The sequence below is a fragment of the Moschus berezovskii genome, chromosome 9, assembly GCF_049115385.1.
Source record: "Moschus berezovskii isolate FMDL1 chromosome 9, NW_MosBer_1.0, whole genome shotgun sequence".
Lineage (NCBI taxonomy): Eukaryota > Metazoa > Chordata > Mammalia > Artiodactyla > Moschidae > Moschus > Moschus berezovskii.
The window spans coordinates 105,854,314-105,872,105 of NC_142468.1; the positions used below are offsets into that span (position 1 = coordinate 105,854,314).

At 41.5% G+C, this 17,792-nt stretch overlaps 1 protein-coding gene across 1 annotated transcript; it reads right to left on the reverse strand.

Annotated features, from left to right (window-relative positions):
* Nucleotides 1-231: 231 nt before the first annotated feature.
* LOC148776958 (cyclin-D1-binding protein 1-like) lies at nt 232-16,496 on the reverse strand. Its single transcript, XM_088840252.1, has 5 exons — nt 16,484-16,496; nt 11,880-12,127; nt 6,852-7,132; nt 3,004-3,050; nt 232-2,758 (listed from the first exon to the last, which is right to left on the reverse strand). Exons 1-4 carry the CDS (start codon nt 16,494-16,496, stop codon nt 3,026-3,028), a joined length of 567 nt encoding a protein of 188 aa, XP_088696378.1. The 3' UTR covers nt 232-2,758; nt 3,004-3,025.
* Nucleotides 16,497-17,792: the final 1,296 nt, after the last annotated feature.

Consider the following 17,792-nt stretch of genomic DNA (forward strand, 5'->3'; position numbering starts at 1 on the left):
GCTGGGAAGAGAAACTTTGCTTATCAGACAAATGATTCTCTGCTCAGGTTAAGCAAGAGAGGACCAAGAACAAAACCAGATTCCCCACCTCAAAAAAACTTATAGTCTCAGAAATCAACAGAAAAAACACTCATTTCTGTCACCGCAGCTCAAGGCATCTATGAAGACTAGTTGTCTTAAAATAGAAACTATTGGGCTTGAGGAATTTTTTTAAAAAGCCTTTATAAAGGTATTCAGATAATTAAGATTTTTTTTGAGTTCAGGGTTTTTCATAACCATTTACTATTCATCAATACATACATTAATTTATAGGTAAGGAAAATAACCTAATATTTAAAGCACTCTTGTATTTCTGATGAAATGGGACAATATTAAATAAAAATATGATTTTTAGACAATCCTGATTATACTAGTCAATGCCATCCCTGACCATTATCCTTAAAGATCCAAAGATGACTAAAGAAAGTTATAAAATACACAGCATAAGACCTGAGTGGAGAATGATCGTCAATATTTAGCTATGGATAAGTCCTTATTAGAGTTGAATATTATAAAAGCGTAAATATTCCACAATTAAGTGTCATGTTAAAAACATGAATTTGGTCCAGTAGAGAAATATGCAGTTATTAAGTATAAAGAAAATAGGACCTATAAAAAAAACTGGACTCCTTTTGTACAAAGTTAACATTTGTTTCATTGTTTCCATTTTGTTGCTTTGATACTCTCGGTTTTAGTTCCTTTTCTTTGGAATACTTGTGAACAAGTACAGAACGGCACTTTATTAAAGTAAAGTAAAACTCCTGACTCAAAGAATTTCAGCCTCAAGTACACAGTATTCTCTCAAAAGAACGGATGCTGGTCTTGCAGGCTACTATGCTAAGTGAAATAAGTCAGACAGAGAAAGATAAACACTGTATGATATCACTTACATGTGGAATCTAAAAAATATAACAAATTAGTGAACATAACAAAAAAGAAGGGGTGGTGGGAATAAAAAACAGGACAGCGACTGTTGCTGAGTGCACCTAGAGAGACCATGGGGATGTCAGATGGGCTGATGTGATGAAGAACATCTACACAAGACAAAGGACGCCCAGAAGAAGTGCGGAGACCTGTAGGACAGGCATGAGGCCTAGTCAGGTATAGCACTGTATACCCTGCTTTCTAAGATGTACTTTCCAGGTTTACCTTGCTTTCCAATACGTGATCTTCCAGACTGATGCAAAAATATAATTAACCGGTGATGGTTTTGCAAAAGGATTAACTGAAGAGGCCCTTAATACTACATAAACCCTATAATCTTATACATTCAAAATTTTTTGATTTATAAAAATTTTGTACTTACATTTGGGGACAGGCAATACAAAAGAGAGAACAATATAAATAGGTATAAGGAAAATAAGTCTGTTCAATACAGTGAACACACCTAACAACTGAGCTTGTTGACCTAAAATATGAAACAGCCAGTTATTTTACCAGCAAAACGGGTTTATTCGGGAACAACAAACAACTGCAATTAGGGTCAAGCCAGCGACAGTAAAAACCACAGCCAAGTTCCACAAAGGAAGGAAGCAAAGGGAGGAAGTTGGGAGCAGTTGTTTGGAACAAAATTTCATGGAGGAAAGCGAGAGTTCAGGGTGACGAGGGGTTCTCATTAGCTTCGTAGCTAGGGTCAATTTCCTGGAGGAGATAAAATGTACACCAGTCCTGTCTATAACTGACAATCCTTCCTGTTATAGACCTAGAGTAATACTGTGTGAGAGCTCCTCCTTCTGGCCTCTCGACTCCATTTTAAATAAGCTTTCACTTCATTGATTTTCCAGCTTCCCAGGTGGCACTAGCAGTAAAGAAACTGCCTGCCAATGCAGGAGATGTAGGAGACTCGGGTTTGATCTCTGGGTTGGGAAGATCCCCTGGAAAAGGAAATGGCAAATCACTCCAGTATTCTTGCCTAGAAAATCGCTAAGACAGAGGAGCCTGGCAGGCTACAGTCTACAGGGTCACAAAGAGTCAGACATGACTGAGCGACTAACACACTTAATAATTTTCACAAGCTCAACACCAACAGAACTCTCTCTTGTGTGCTCAGCTGTGAGGCTCTTCTGTCCATGGAATTTTTCAGGCAGGAATACTGGAGTGGGCTGCCATTTCCTTCTCCAGTAGATCTTCCCAACCCAGGGAGTGCACCTTGTCTCCTGTGTCTCCTGCATTGCAGGCAGCTTCTTTACTGCTGAGCCACTGGGGAAGCCCTTCAATAACAATATAGTAATGGAACAAACTGGAAGAACATTCAAAAGAATGTGCTGGTAAGAATAATATTCAGCAACATGCTAAAATATACCTTTGACAATGACACATTTTATTGAACAGGGAATACTGCAGCTTCCCCAGGGATCTCTGAGAGGCAACTCAATCACAAAAACTCATGTAATTGTCTTTTGTATCTAGCACAGAAAAATATATGGTTTATAAATAATTGCCAGTTTGGCCTAATCACCAAACTTTGGTAATTGTGTCTCTTAGTAAGTACAGATACTCCCTTCTAATCCAGAAAGCATCTTAGCTCTATTCTCAAAGCAGACATCAGAGCTTGGCTGTAACAGTAAGAAAGAGAAGAGAGTTCAAATGAACCATGATTAAAATTCATGATTCAACTTCATTCTGAGTGAGTTCTTTGATTCTGTTCATGCAATGGTCAACAGCATTAATGAGTAAAGGAATCCAATTATCTTCTGGCTGTGGGGTCACATGACTTGCTCTGCAAATGCAATGGGGAAAAGAGAAGTTAAATTTATTACACTGTCAAGGGAAAGACCTATCCTCAAAAGGGGACACAGGGAGAACTACAGTAAAAGAGGGCAAGGGTCTCAGCTGCTCCATAAGCAAAGCTGAGAGAAAATACCACATTCACTCTCGACGCTTCGAGATGGGGGTTTGGGAGTTGAGAATGGCTGTTCAGGCTTATTCTCAAAAAGCTATTTCGGGATAAGTCTTCATACTCACTTTGTTATTTCCAGTGCCTTCTTTAAAACGGATACAAGTTTTGCAGACTAGAAAAAAAAAGAAACAAGAGAAGTTACTCACTCTGAGCCCTATCACAAAAAGGAAAGGATAGGGGACTTCCCTGGAGGTCCAGTGGCTGGGTCTCTGAGCTCCCAGTGCAGGGGGCCTGGGTTCAACCCCTGGTCAGGGAAGTAGACCCCCCCAGGCCACAACTAAAAGATCCTGCATGCCACAACAAAGACCAAAGATACTTCGGGGAATAGCTAAAACTCAGCACAGCCAAACAAATAAAACAGATAATTAGGGGAAAAAAAAGGAAAGGAGGAAAAAGGGGAGGGGGGGTAGTAAAGCTAAAAATATTTTACTTGAATATTAAAATATTTAATACTTTAGCTCTCTTCCCCTTTTTTTTTCACATTCACTTTTTAAAAACGGACTGAAGAAATAAACATCTTTAGCATTTCGCCATGTCAGTTACCCTAGAAACAATTTTAAGGAATGCACATTGGTAGCATTCATACATCCTCACGTTATTTTGTCACTGGTATTCTTAAAATTCTGTAAGTTAAAAAAAACAAAAACAGTTGTTTCTGCTATACATATCCTGAACTATCAGCAGAGGTGGGACAAGAAGTCAATTTTTTAAAAGTGAAAGTGAGAAAAAAGGAAGGAGGAGAGTTAAAATATTACAATATTTTAATACTCAAGTAATAAGAAGTCATTAAAAAAAAAAAACCTTGGAGGAAACAGTCAAAAATAAAAATGTTGATTAGGTGGCCAGATCATGGACTCTTTTCTATTTAGCAAAATCTTATTAATACTGCTGCCATAGTATCTTTATAAGCTTTTTTATATTTAAAATTTTTTTAAAGAAAACAAAAAAGGAAAAATATAACCTAAATTTGTCCTAACTGCTGATAGTTCAGGATATATACAGCAGAAACAACTGGGTTTTTTTAAAAAACTTAAAATTTTAAGAATACCAATAACAAGGTAACATGAGGATGTATGTATCCTACCAACATACCACGCATTCCTTAAAACTGCTTTTAGGCAACTGACATGGCGTATTACTAAGGATGTTTATTTCTTCAGAAGTCAATTTTTAAAAAGTGAATGTGGAAAAAAAAGTTAATGTCCAAAAGGATCCTAATTCTACTCCAAGGTGTTTCCACATTGTGAAGATACATTTGATGACTCTATTAATAATTTCCACAAATTTACCAAATATTATTAGAACTGATACATCTGATGGTAAAATATAAGCTATCCACAATTTATTTTTCTTTCCTATGAGACATAATAACTTAAAGTTTATAAAAAATAAGAGAACAGAACTCTAGCACAGGACCTAGGAGTTCAAAGAAAACAATAAAATCAGATTTTTATAAAGAGCTTAACCCTTCATGACCACTCACGGTTAAATCACATAATATGTCGATATTAGAATAGAGAATAGATATAGAATTAGATATTAAACATATTCTAATATTTTAAATTAGAGTATTCTCTATTAGACTATTCACCTATTTTGGCCAATACTGGAAATAAGAAACTTGTAACTTCACGGTGAAAGAATCCTAAAGCACTGTACTAATTTCTCTCAAGTCATGGTTATCTAAGGTCTTTGGGTGCGTGAATACTAAGTCACTTCAGCTGTGTCTGACTCTTTGCGAACCTATAGACTGTGGCCCACCAGGCTTCTCCATCCATGGGATTCTCCAGGCAAGAATCCTGGAGTGGGTTGCCATGCCCTCTACCAAAGGATCCTGCTGACCCAGGGATCAAACCATGTCTCTTACGTCTCCCACATTGGCAGGTGCGTTCTTTACCACTAGCACCACCTAGGAAGCCCCTCTAAGGTCTTTGGGTTTTTCTAAACGATTACCCAAGTGGTTATGGAAGAGAGAGTACTATCAGAGTTCACTGCTATCAGAATTCAAATTCAACAACTATTTATCAGGCACAAACACATTGTGACATTACTATTGTACTTGCATCCAAGTGTAACAAACAAACATATTCCCCACAGTTTAAGAAAATACCAGTGATTCCTGAAATTCTACCAATTAGGTCTGCAGCTATTCCCTCAAAGCTAGTACTTAACATTGTTTCGCACAGTCAAAGGGCACACAGGTGGGTAAATGCTCAGAGCCAAATCATCCACACTAAAGGGAGAAAGAAAAAATAACCATTAACCAAGAAGGAACAAAGCTCAACTAGGTGGTCTCCAGGATACAACTAAGAATGCAACGAGTGAGGAAATAATTCCCAGAAATGCGTCAGTTCCTTATTCTGGGCAACCAATAAATAACCAGTTCAACTGGTATTTATGGAACACATACATACCCTGTTTTACTAAAAAGTTGAGGGTGGGGGGAACTCCCTTGGCCAGTAGGATGGGATATTATTAATTCAGTTAAAAATTTTGGGATCTGAAACCATAAGTTTAATAACCGATATAGGCAGGGTTCATCCCTGAATGCCATTAAAGGAGGCACCACTTTAATCAAGCAATCAAGTTAGTGCTGTAGCACCAAAAAGAGGACAAACTAATACCATGTGCCTTTCCGATGTGATGCAGTGAAAAGCATGAAACACTCAACCAAGTGATATTCTTGCCAAAAATGTTTAACCCGAATATAATTATGAGAAAACAACCACACGAATCCAGATTGCTGGATATTTTACAATGCAACTGACTTGGATTCTTTAAAAATGTCAAGAAAATTTACAAAATTTTTAAATGTCAATGACAAAAAAAGCTAAAAAAGGACAGGGACTGCTTTAGTTGCAAGATGCCAAAGAGAAGACAACCAAATGCAGTATGACCCCTTGACAGAACCCTGAATTAAACAAACAAAAATGCTATAGAAGACGTTTTAGAGACAATTTGGGAAATGTGAATATTAGATAATATTATTATATTCAGTATAACCTTTATCATCAGGGAATGGCAAACCACTCCAGTATTCTTGCCTGGAGAATTCCATGGACAGAGGTGCCTGGCAGGCTACAGTCCACGGGGTTGCAAAGAGCAGAACACGACTAAGCGACTAACACACACAAACACATATTCAATGTAAATTTCTGAAATGTAATACTAAAACTGTTTGTTCTTAGGAAATACATGCTGAAATATTCGGGGAAAACGTCACTTACGTCTGCAACTTACTCACGAATGCTTCAGGGATAAAAACAGCACAACGATTTCGGTTTTTAAAAAGGTACATCTAATTACACAGAAATAAACCAATACAGGAAACAAAGCGAACAACAGGTGAACCTAGACAGAAGTACAGGTGCTCACTACAATACTTTTTAACCCTTCTGTGAAGAAAGCTGATTGCCGAAGAATTGATGCTTTTGAACTGTGGTCTTGGAGAAGACTCTTGACAGTCCCTTGGACTGCAAGGAGATCCAACCAGTCCATTCTAAAGGAGATCAATCCTGGGTGTTCATTGGAAGGACTGATGCTAAAGCTGAAACTGCAATACTCTGGCCACCTCATGCAACGAGTTGACTCACTGGAAAAGACTCTGATGCTGGGAAAGGTTGGGGGCGGGAGGAGAAGGGGACGACAGAGAATGAGATGGCTGGATGGCATCACCGACTCTGTGGACATGAGTCTGAGTGAACTCCGGGAGTTGGTGATGGACAGGGAGGCCTGGCGTGCTGTGATTCACGGGGTCGCGGAGAGTTGGACACGACTAAGCGACTGAACTGAACTGAACTGAACAGGTTTGAAAACTTTCAAAACAAAAAGATGGGGAAAAACCTTCAGGTGACGGCACAAGTTGAGATCAGAATGCTGCTGCTGGGAGGTTTTGAGTGGAGGTCACACCTACCTAGGGCTGATCTCATTAGAAATGTCCACAATGTCATCCAGCTGGGCCACCTGACCCTTCTTCCCGTTCTCCGCCACTGAGAGCCGGGTTTTCTTCAGGCAGGCTTTGGATGCTCTCGCCAGTGCAAGGCATGGGATTATGAGCTCCTGGTCTTCCTCTGACCAATATGAGTCCCGACTGTTTGGACATCCCAATATATCCTCCTCATCAACACGGCTGTCAGAGCTGTCCTCCTCAATGTCATTCAAGAGGCCACAGGAAGGGTCACATTCTTCCACAGCCTAAGATACAATATGATATATGTGAGTGCCAGAAAAAAAAAACACAAGTATTAATACTTTCAGCATCATGTCTGGGTTGTTCCCAAACTTCAGCCAGCTATTTCCCTAAACGGCTACAGAGCTGAATCACCTCACACATGCTGTTCTAACTCTCCTAGTGCAGCAATGGAGCAGAGAGGAATGGTACAAATCGCACCCCCACGTGGGGTGGGGGAGACGGGAGATGGAGGATGGGAGTGAGGGGGGACCCATGTGGTCCACGCTTGACACATCTTCTCTCTCTATAACCAGTTCTCATCTACTAGACACAGAGTGGCCTTCCAATGACCATCAAAGACAGAGGTCCTCTCACCTGCTCCACCTCCTCATGTGCATCCTTCACAAGATCCACTCTCTGTCAGCACTGAAAGGGCTGCAGCTTTGTTATCTATGAGTGAAGAATCAGAAGCACCAGTTAGTGGAGAATCCCAACAATTCTCTTGAGTCTGCAAAAAGCAACAGTGTGCTCATCTGAAGGGAGTGCCAAGGACAGTAAACAAGGGCAGCAGTTGAATGTACAATTCTTCTCATATACATCCTCTGGGTGCCCAGACAGGGGGGTAAAAAGCTTTCTGTCATTCACCATAGGAAGAACTACAACAGTCACATGCTGGTTCTCAGCGTGGTGCCCTGGCATGACCACTGCTCTCGGCCTAGCAGGCTCTACCCCGTAACTGCTTCAGTGTCCCCAGAATACTGCCCCTGAGGCAGGACCAGAAGAGGAAACCACATCTGTTCAACAAGAGACAGAGCCACAGCCAGAGGTGTTTGAGTCTAAAAGTTATGTGAACTAAAAAGACTGGCAACAAGAATTAACACCTATCATTTCATGTCGGCGATAAACTAGACCTGTTTCACTAAGTTCTTTACGTAAGTAAAGATACATACATACTATAAAACCGGCAGTTAGATGTGAGGTCTGTCAGCTTTGGCCAGCAGAACCAATGTCTACTTTCCACTCTCACCCACCTTTAGGGATCTGAGGGACACGTTGGCACGCATCCCAGACACTGTTATAGGAAATCAGGTTCTCAGGGCTGCTGAAAGCCATCAATAAGGTTATATCAATAACTGGGTTCCTGTTTCCTACAAAGGTCCTTTCTGCTGGTCATTAATCTCAGTTATCAGTAACTTTGCTGTTAAAACGACTTTCCCCCCCTCCCAGAACCAAAGAACCCCATTACCCAATAACTCCAGCTATGGCATCACTACTCTAAGCTGGATTGATGTAAAGTGCTTCCCCAAGCTGAGCCATGTCATCCACGATGTCCAGAGTGGCGCTCCGCACCAGCTTTCGCAGGGTGATGCCTGTAGCCAGACCCAAAGACTAAGCAGCCTATTCCTCTTTCCAGAAGTCTGGAAAGTCTTCCCGAGAATCTAAGCCCTACAGAATTTGAGGTGATGTGCACCCACGTGCTTTAACTGCAGTGCCAACACAAAACCCAGGTCTCATGTATATCCCCATGTCATTTGCTTGCTCCTCCCACCACTCCTTAGTGGTATTCTCCAAAAGAGATCTGGAACAAAACTGTTCCATGACAGCATGTATTCACTCATTAAAGAGTAGTTTCTTTCCTGGGGGTCCAGTGGCTAAGACTCTACGCTGCCAATGCAGGGGCCAGGGTTCAATCTCTGGTCAGGTAACTAGATCCTACACGCCACAGCTTAGGAGTTCACACGCTGGAACTGAAGACCCTGCGAGCCACGGCGAAGGCTGAAGAGCGCCCCTGCCACAACCAAGACCCGGCCCAGCCAGAACAGAAAAATCACAAAGTTTTAAAGAAACAGTGACTTCTTGACGTTTGTGGATCAAACACTTCAAGTTTAAACCACATGAGTTAACCCTGAAGATCCATGAGACATGTCTTCATCTATAATTGTAACCTGATAATAATCAAGACACGAATATGCAAGCAGAGCTGGAGGCTACTTAACCTATAAGGGAGCTCAGAAACAGCATGTGATGAGGAGGAGGAGCCTGGGGATGGCACTGATAACCAAGCAGTATCTGTGGTGATTATAATGAGTTAGAGACAGAGAAGCCAGTGAGAATTAAAGACGTAAGGCAGGGGACATGAGAACACAGGATCTGAACTTTAGCACAAAGGCTTACTTACAGAGGTCACTTATATAACTGCATTTAATGGGAGAAAGTTACATTACATACTCAAATTGAGGAAAAGGTAAAATTCTCAGGACATAAGCTGTCACATTAGCAAAGATCTACCCCATAAACTGAATACTTATGTGTATGGAGTGGCTTACCCTGATCCTTGGGAAACAAATAGTACACTACAATAATTGCCTTGATGGCAGCATGCACTTGTTCACAGAACCCCTGGGTTTCCTATGAGAAGATAAGCCAATTTCACAAAGAAAAAAGAAATGGATTAGATCAATGTGGTCAAGCCATCTACAGGGGAAAACAGCAGACATCTGTACAGCATCATCAAACATTTTCTGAAGTCCTTTTATGCATCAGGCCCTGTGCCGTTCTCATCACATACCAGGGAGGAGTTAGCTGGATACCAGATACTGAGCAGAAACTCAGTAAGACATGAAGAAACTAGGAAAAACATCCCTGATAATCTATATCCCAAGATATCTGTGATTGGCTCTGAGGTATTCACCGTATCTTAGACCAGGAGTTGGCAAACTAGGGCCCAAGGGCCCAATCCAGCTCACTGCCAGTTTTTGCAAATAAAATGTTTCTGGGACACAGCCACAATCATGCGTTTACATGTTGTCTATAATCGTATTCGCACTACAGAGGCAGAGTGGAGTAGCTGGACTGCAAAGCCTGGCATGTTTACTCTTTGGCCCGTTACAAAAAAGTTGTCAGCTCCATCTTAGACCATTAACCAGCTGTCTGTCTCTCTGCCTCTGTGTCTGTCTCTGTCTGTCTGTCTCTAACAGAATCTCAGTATACCTAAAGGAAATTAGAATGGACTTTACAATGCTCAGTGCTGACTATTTTCCTTTGAGGCAGTCACTGGCTTTCCCTTATCTTCCTTGTCCTCACTGCTCTGCTAAATTCCAAGCCAGGGCTACGCAAAATGTGATCTACGAGATTGGAGCCAGTCCATGAATGATCTGTTACCAGTCTGAGATGGATAGGTACAAAGATCGAGAATACTTAGAAACTTTTATGCCAATTTGACATTGTTTCAACATCCAAACATATAATTTTGTAAAAACACCACTTTGTATGGACTGCAATTAAAAAAACAAAAACAAAAACACCCATTCTTTGGCAGAATTAATGTGCTGAGATCCTAAGAAAGCAATCGTGATTCAAATATATATAATTCATATAAAGCCATATTCTAATTTTTCATCTACGAATGAAAAAACCACTGTCCTGAGCATGTACAGAGTAATCAAACTGATAAAAATTAAAGACAAAGATAAAATATGAAAAGCAACAAGGGAAAAGTGACAAATAACATACAAGAGAACGCCCATAAGGCTACAAGCTGATTTCTCAACAGAAACTCTTAATCACATGTGTAAAAAGAAGAAACCATATGCATTTAAGTGTGAATATGCATAGCATATATATGGAATAATACCAAAGGAACCAGAGACAGGAGATATAAACTGTTTAGCACATTTAACTTTGATATCTTCTGAACCTTATACTGTCTACATTATTAAAATTAAGTATAAAAATAATTCAGTACAAACGAGTATTATGTAGTATAATAGAAAAGGTAGAGCTCAAACATCAGACAGAACCTCATTTAAGTCCTAGCTCCACTACTTATCTACTTTAAACTGAGCCTCTGAGCCTGCCTGTTCATCTGTCAGAAAGGGATCATGTATGTGAAAACACTTAGCAAACAGAAAGTACTTTTAAAAATGTCAGCAAGGAAATAGCCAGGATGAACCGCAGAATGAATCAATATTCAGAAGAGCCATCTACCCCATGACAACTACTGCATTTGACAAGCTGATCTTCAGAACAATCCTGTGGTTTGAGAAACTTCATCTTACTCGACAGATTGAGGAAATTAAATCCCCAGATTTGAGTGAAAAAGGTGGAAAGAAAATGAGAGGCTTCCTAAGGAATACTGAAGCAGCACAAGAATTCTAGAAAAGTGAAGCCCACCTGTGGAGATGGCAGTGGAAGTCGAGAGAAGGCTATGGTCAGAGTCGTGGCTTCCCTTGACACTGTCACAGCTGCCTCATCTGGGGGGGTGACACAGCAGGTGGCAAGAGCCACTATGTTAGTGCCAAAAGGACAAGGCTGCAACGGCTGCAAGGCCTGTGAAGATGATGCGTTCCCTCTCCACCCATGCCCGCTGAGACGTCTCAAACACAACTCCAAAAATCAGTGTTTTCTATTTCAACCTCGGAGGTACCAAGGATGGGTAAGCAGGAGTATCCCCGCAGAGAGGCTGGGGCGGGGGGAGCAGGAAGGAAAGGAGGCGGGAAGAGATGAGAGACAGCAGGCTCCAATCGGAGAGGCACTCGCCGAGTCTTCTCCAAAAGGCCTCCCGATCTGACTCCTTGGTGGTTTCCTGCGCTTCGCCGACTAGTGGGTGCGGGGTGTGGGCCGGGCGGCGACAAACGACAGAGCACAGGTAAGCGGAACGACCTCCCGGCCCCACCTCCTCCGCCCGGGCCGCCGCCGCGGCCGCCAAGGCCTGGCCCCTTCCCACCCAAGCCCGGCGCTGCGGGCGCCCGTCCCGCTCCGGCAGCTCACCCCGCGCTCCAGGAAGCGGGGCCGCAGCTCCCCGGCCAGGCGCCGGAGCTGCTCCAGAGGCGGATCCACGTGGGGTCTGGGGCTGCAGCTCCAGCTGCGCTCTCCATCCCAGCACCGCGGTAGGAGGCAGCGGACCGAGCCCCACCGCGGCCTCCGGAGCCGCCCCGCGGCCGCAGCTCCTCCTCCAGGCCGCGGTTTCGCTTCCCAACAACCTGCCCCGCCTCGGAGCCCCCCACGCCCCTTCCGATCTCAGAAGCCCCGCTCACTCCCGCTCCAGGACACAGGCAAGACCCAGACCGAGCTGTTTCTTATTCATCCTTCATTTACTGGTATTTGATTAGTGGAAAACACCCCCGACTGAGGAAGCAGAGAGCCCATAATTCTGTTGAAAAAAGGACTAGGAACTAATCAAGGGTAGTCAGGGTCAGGTCCAAGTGTGCACGTTCCCTGTCAGACTTTATTTTTTTCGGCTCCAAAATCACTGCAGATGCTGATTGCAGCCATGCAATTAAAAGACGCTTGCTCCTTGGAAGGAAAGTTATGACCAGCCTAGATAGCATATTGAAAAGCAGAGACATTACTTTGCCAACAAAGGTCCGTCAAGAGGCTTTTGAGTTCCTCTTCGCTTTCTGCTAGAAGAGTGGTGTCATAAGCATATCTGAGGTTATTGATATTTCTCCCGGCAATCTTGATTTTCAGCTTATGCTTCATCCAGCCCAATATTTCATATTATGCACTCTGCATATAAATTAAATAAGCAGGGTGACAATATACAGCCTTGACATACTCCTTTCCCAATTTTGACCAGTCCTTTGTTCCATGTTCGGTTCTAACTGTTGCTTCTTGACCTGCATACAGGTTTCTCAGGAGGCAGGTAAGGTGGTCTGGTATTCCCATCTCTTGAAGAATTTTCCAAAGTTTGCTGTGATCCACACAGTGAAAGGCTTTAGAGTAGTCAATTAAGCAGATGTAGACATTGTTCTGGAATTCTCTTGCTTTTTCTATGATCCAATGGATGTTGTCAATTTAGACATAAAGAATAAGCCTTCTTTAACATTGTTGGCTTGAGACTTTTGAATTAACTTTAAAAAGATTTTGGTAAGAAAAATGAACAGCAAGCTTATCATAATAAATTTGTAAAACACTTCAGGAAGCAGAACAAAATCTCCTATCAGTTCAGTTCATTTCAGTTCAGTTCAGTCGCTCAGTCGTGTCCGACTCTTTGCGACCCCATGAATCACAGCACACCAGGCCTCCCTGTCCATCACCAACTCCCGGAGTTCACTCAAACTCGTGTCCATCGAGTCGGTGATGCCATCCAGCCATCTCATTCTCTGTCGTCCCCTTCTCCTCCCGCCCCCAATCCTTCCTAGCAGCAGACTCTTTTCCAGTGAGTCAACTCATCGCATGAGGTGGCCAAAGTATTGGAGCTTCAGCTTTAGCATCAGTCCTTCCAATGAACACCCAGGATTGATCTCCTTTAGAATGGATTGGTTGGATCTCCTTGCAGTCCAAGGGACTCTCAAGAGTCTTCTCCAGCACCACAGTTCAAAAGCATCAATTCTTTGGCGATCAGCTTTCTTCACAGTCCAACTCTTACATCCATACATGACCACTGGAAAAACCATAGCCTTGACTAGACGGACCTTGGTTGGCAGAGTAATGTCTCTGCTTTTTAATATGCTATCTAGATTGATCATAACGTTCCTTCCAAGGAGTAAGCGTCTTTTAATTTCATGGCTGCAATCAGCATCCGCAGTGATTTTGGAGCCCCCAAAAATAAAGTCTGACACTGTTTCCACTGTTTCCCCATCTATTTCCCATGAAGTGATAGGATCAGATGCCATGATCTTTGTTTTCTGAATGTTGAGCTTCAAGTCAACCTTTTCACTCTCCTCTTTCACATTCATCAAGAGGCTTTTTAGTTCTTCTTCACTTTCTGCCATGAAGGTGGTGTCTTATGCATATCTGAGGTTATTGATATTTCTCCTGGCAATCTTGATTCCAGCCTGGGCTTCTTCCAGCCCAGGGTTCCTCATGATGTACTCTGCATATAAGTTAAATAAGCAGGGTGACAATATACAACCTTGACGCACTCCTTTTCCTATTTGGAACCAGTCTGTTGTTCCATGTACAGTTCTGACTGTTGCTTCCTGACCTGCATACAGGTTTCTCAAGAAGCAGGTCAGGTGGTCTGGTATTCCCATCTCTTTCAGAATGTTCCCACAGTTTATTGTGATCCACACAGTCAAAGGCTTTGGCATAGTCAATGAAGCAGATTTAGATGTTTTTCTGGAACTCTCTTGCTTTCTCCATGATCCAGAGGATGTTGGCAATTTGATCTCTGGTTCCTCTGCCTTTTCTAAAACCTGCTTGAACATCTGGAAGTTCACGGTTCACATATTGCTGAAGCCTGACTTGGAGAATTTTGAGCATGACTTTACTAGTGTGTGAGATGAGTGCAATCTCCTATAATTTTGTTAAAGAATTCAACTATAGAATTTTCTATAAAATTCCTTCTTTTAATTTCTTAATTACAAAATATGTTTGGAAACAATTATGTAAGTCCACTCTATTTTGGAATAAAAATTTAAATTTAGCTTTATATTGTGAACATAACATATCTATATGATATCCTATAATTTAACTGTATTATAATTCACTTGTTCTCCAATTACTGAACATTTGGATATGTAAGATTTTGATGTTATTATCATTATTTTATTTTCATTAAACTAATAAAATTATGTGGAATGAAACAACAGATTTACAACATTTACTTGTTACATCCAGAAAAATGGTAGATATCTCTACCTATTCATTTTTCCCTGTTTAGAGCCAAGTATTTGCAGTTTTCTTTTTATACACTTTACTGATTTTTGATGTATTTATTTAGAGTTGTACTGCATTTTTTTGATATTATGAAAGACATTTTCTATTATTGTATTTTCCTCTTGATTATTATCTTTTGTATATTTACTTTGCAGGAGGCCACCATTTTAAAGACTTTTTTCTGATTTTAATCATTTTTGAAATTATTTTTATGAAAATTCACATCAAATATTTTTTAGTGTTTGATAAAGAAAAATAGGCAGAAAAATAAGTTTTGGGATGAGAGTAAATTTCTGAGTTTTAATTCAAGAGCTAATTGATGAGTATGATGTGCTATGTTTTAATCCCTATCTTCTTCCTCTTTCTTTTGGGAGAATTGGAGGGTTAAACACTTGCCTTCCCTTTTTCCAGTACTTTTAATGAGAGAAGGTGGGGAAGGCTTCATGTGGCTTACTTCTTCTCTCCACTACTAAGGGGTACTGTAAGGCTCTGCAGGTTGTTCCTGGCATAAGGGAGCCTGTCTGAGAGCGGGAGTGGGGGCTGTCACTCAGCCTGTGCCCAGGGAGTAGAAGTGTGCACCCTGATGTGTGTGGGAGACCCCCTGAGGAAGGAGTGCCTAAAACACCTCTGGTCAAGACTTGTAGCTAAGGGGCTGCTGCTTTGTGATTTTATAATTTATGCAAAGGGCTTCAGAGACTAACCTGAGGCCCTGCACCCAAACTTTAAATTAAGTCATATTATCACCTCACTTAGATCCTGATTTTACCTCCCTTGCATAGCTAAAATGAAGATATATTAGTGAATCTGGTCTTTTTGTGCTTCTATGGAACTGGCTACAATTTTACTAGTAGATAAGATTGTGTCACTAAGAATGAAATTTATTTACTAAGATGCAATGTGACAATTCCAGGCCATTTTGAAAATTAACTGCAGAGTAAGCCACTCCAGTACTCTTGCCTGGAAAATCCCATGGATGGAGGAGCCTGGTAGGCTGCAGTCCATGGGGTCGCTAAGGGTCGGACACGACTGAGCAACTTCACTTTCACTTTTCACTTTCACACATTGGAGAAGGAAATGGCAGCCCACTCCAGTGTTCTTGCCTGGAGAATCCCAGGGATGGGGGAGCCTGGTGGGCTTCCGTCTATGGGGTCACACAGAGTCGGACACGACTGAAGTGACTTAGCAGCAGCAGCAGCAGCAGCAATGTACCTCATTTCAGACATTGGCTAAACTATCTTATTTCTGTCCTCAGACTTTCACACACTGTCCTTGCTGCATGATTGATCTTCATTCTTATATACACAGGGGAAAAGCACTTTAAAAAATCTTAAAGTACTTAAAATATGAATTATTGTGGCCTTATTAATTTTTTCCAGGGAATCTTGTTTCCAGGTCTCACTTGTATTCTGTTTAAGTACATTTATTATTTTGTATTGAGTGCTCCCAGGTTGTACTAAAATAAAGATGTAATATATCAAGTTATATGATTTTAAAACAATCCCAAAACTAAGGAGTTGGAGAAAGCTATTTTCACCAGATGGTGTTCAATAATTGACTTTGCTAAGAAAAAGTCTTTTGACAAGTTTATCTGGGGAAGAAGCTCAAACTCCAAAGAGCCTACATATAGACAAAATTGTTCTGAATATGAAAGGAAAGGTGTTCTGGTCACTCTTGTGGGTGACGGGGAGAGGATGAGGAAGGAAGAGACAGAGATAGCAGCAGTATACCATGGGAACTTGACTGTGAGTTAGCGCGAAGATCCTTCCTCTTACTTCCTAACTCCATCCTGTAGTCAGGTTTATTAACCCCAAAAAAGCTTAAATGAGCTTGATTTTGGATAAAATGTTGATGGGGATGAGTCTCACACTCAGATTGATGTGATCAAAACAAGATAGCAGGCAGACTAGGAGTGAGAGGAGAGAAGCACACATGCACCTCTTGCGTAGTGTGTATCTAGGAAAATAGTGGTTGTATGGTGCATGTGCGTAGGGAAATAGTGATGGGGACTCTAGACATCTAATCACTATACAGTTAGGGGTCAGAGACAAATCTACTTAAATTTGCAAAAGATAGAAACTGAGCAGTTGACATCTGGGTTCAGTTCAGTTCAGTTCAGTCAGTCAGTCATGTCTGACTCTTGGCAACTCCATGGACTGCAGCATGCCAGGCTTCCCTGCTCATCACCAACTCCCAGAGTTTACTCAAACTCATGTCCATTGAATTAGTAATGCCATCCAGTCATACCATCCTCTGTCATTCCCTTCTTCTCCTGCCTTCAATCTTTCCCAGCATCGGGGTCTTTTCCAATGAGTCAGTTCTTCGCATCAGATGGCCAAAGGATTGGAGTTTCAGCTTCAGAATCAGTCCTTCCAATGAATATTCAGGACTGATGTCCTTTAGGATTGACTGGTTTGATCTCCTTGTAGTCCAAGGGACTCTCAAGAGTCTTCTCCAACACCACAATTCAAAACCATCAGTTTTTGGTCCTCAGCTTTCTTTATGGTCCAACACTCACATCCATATATGACCACTGGAAAAACCATAGCTTTCTAGATGGAACTTTGTTGGCAAAGTAATGTCCCTGCTTTTTAATGTGCTGTCTAGGTTTGTCATAGCTTTTCTTCCAAGGAGCAAGAGTCTTTTGATTTCCTGGTTGCAGTCACCATCCACAGTGATTTTGGAGCCCAAGAAAATAAAGTCTGTCACTGTTTCCATTGTCTCCCCATCTATTTGCCATGAAGTGATAGGACCGGATGCCATGATCCTAGTTTTATGAAAGTTGGGTTTTAAGCCAGCTTTTTCACTCTCGTCTTTCATCAAGAGGCTCTTTAGTTCTTCACTTTCTGCTTAAGGGTGGTGTCATCTGCATATCTGAGGTTATTGGTATTTCTCCTGGCAATCTTGATTTCGGCTTGTGATTCATCCAGCCTGGCATTTTGCATGATGTACTCTGCATATAAGTTTAATAAACAGGGTGACAATATATGCCTTGACATACTCCTTTTCCAATTTGGAACCATTCTGTTGTTCCATGTCTGGTTCCAATTGTTGTTTAAACTTAAATTTGCAAATTCAGAAGTT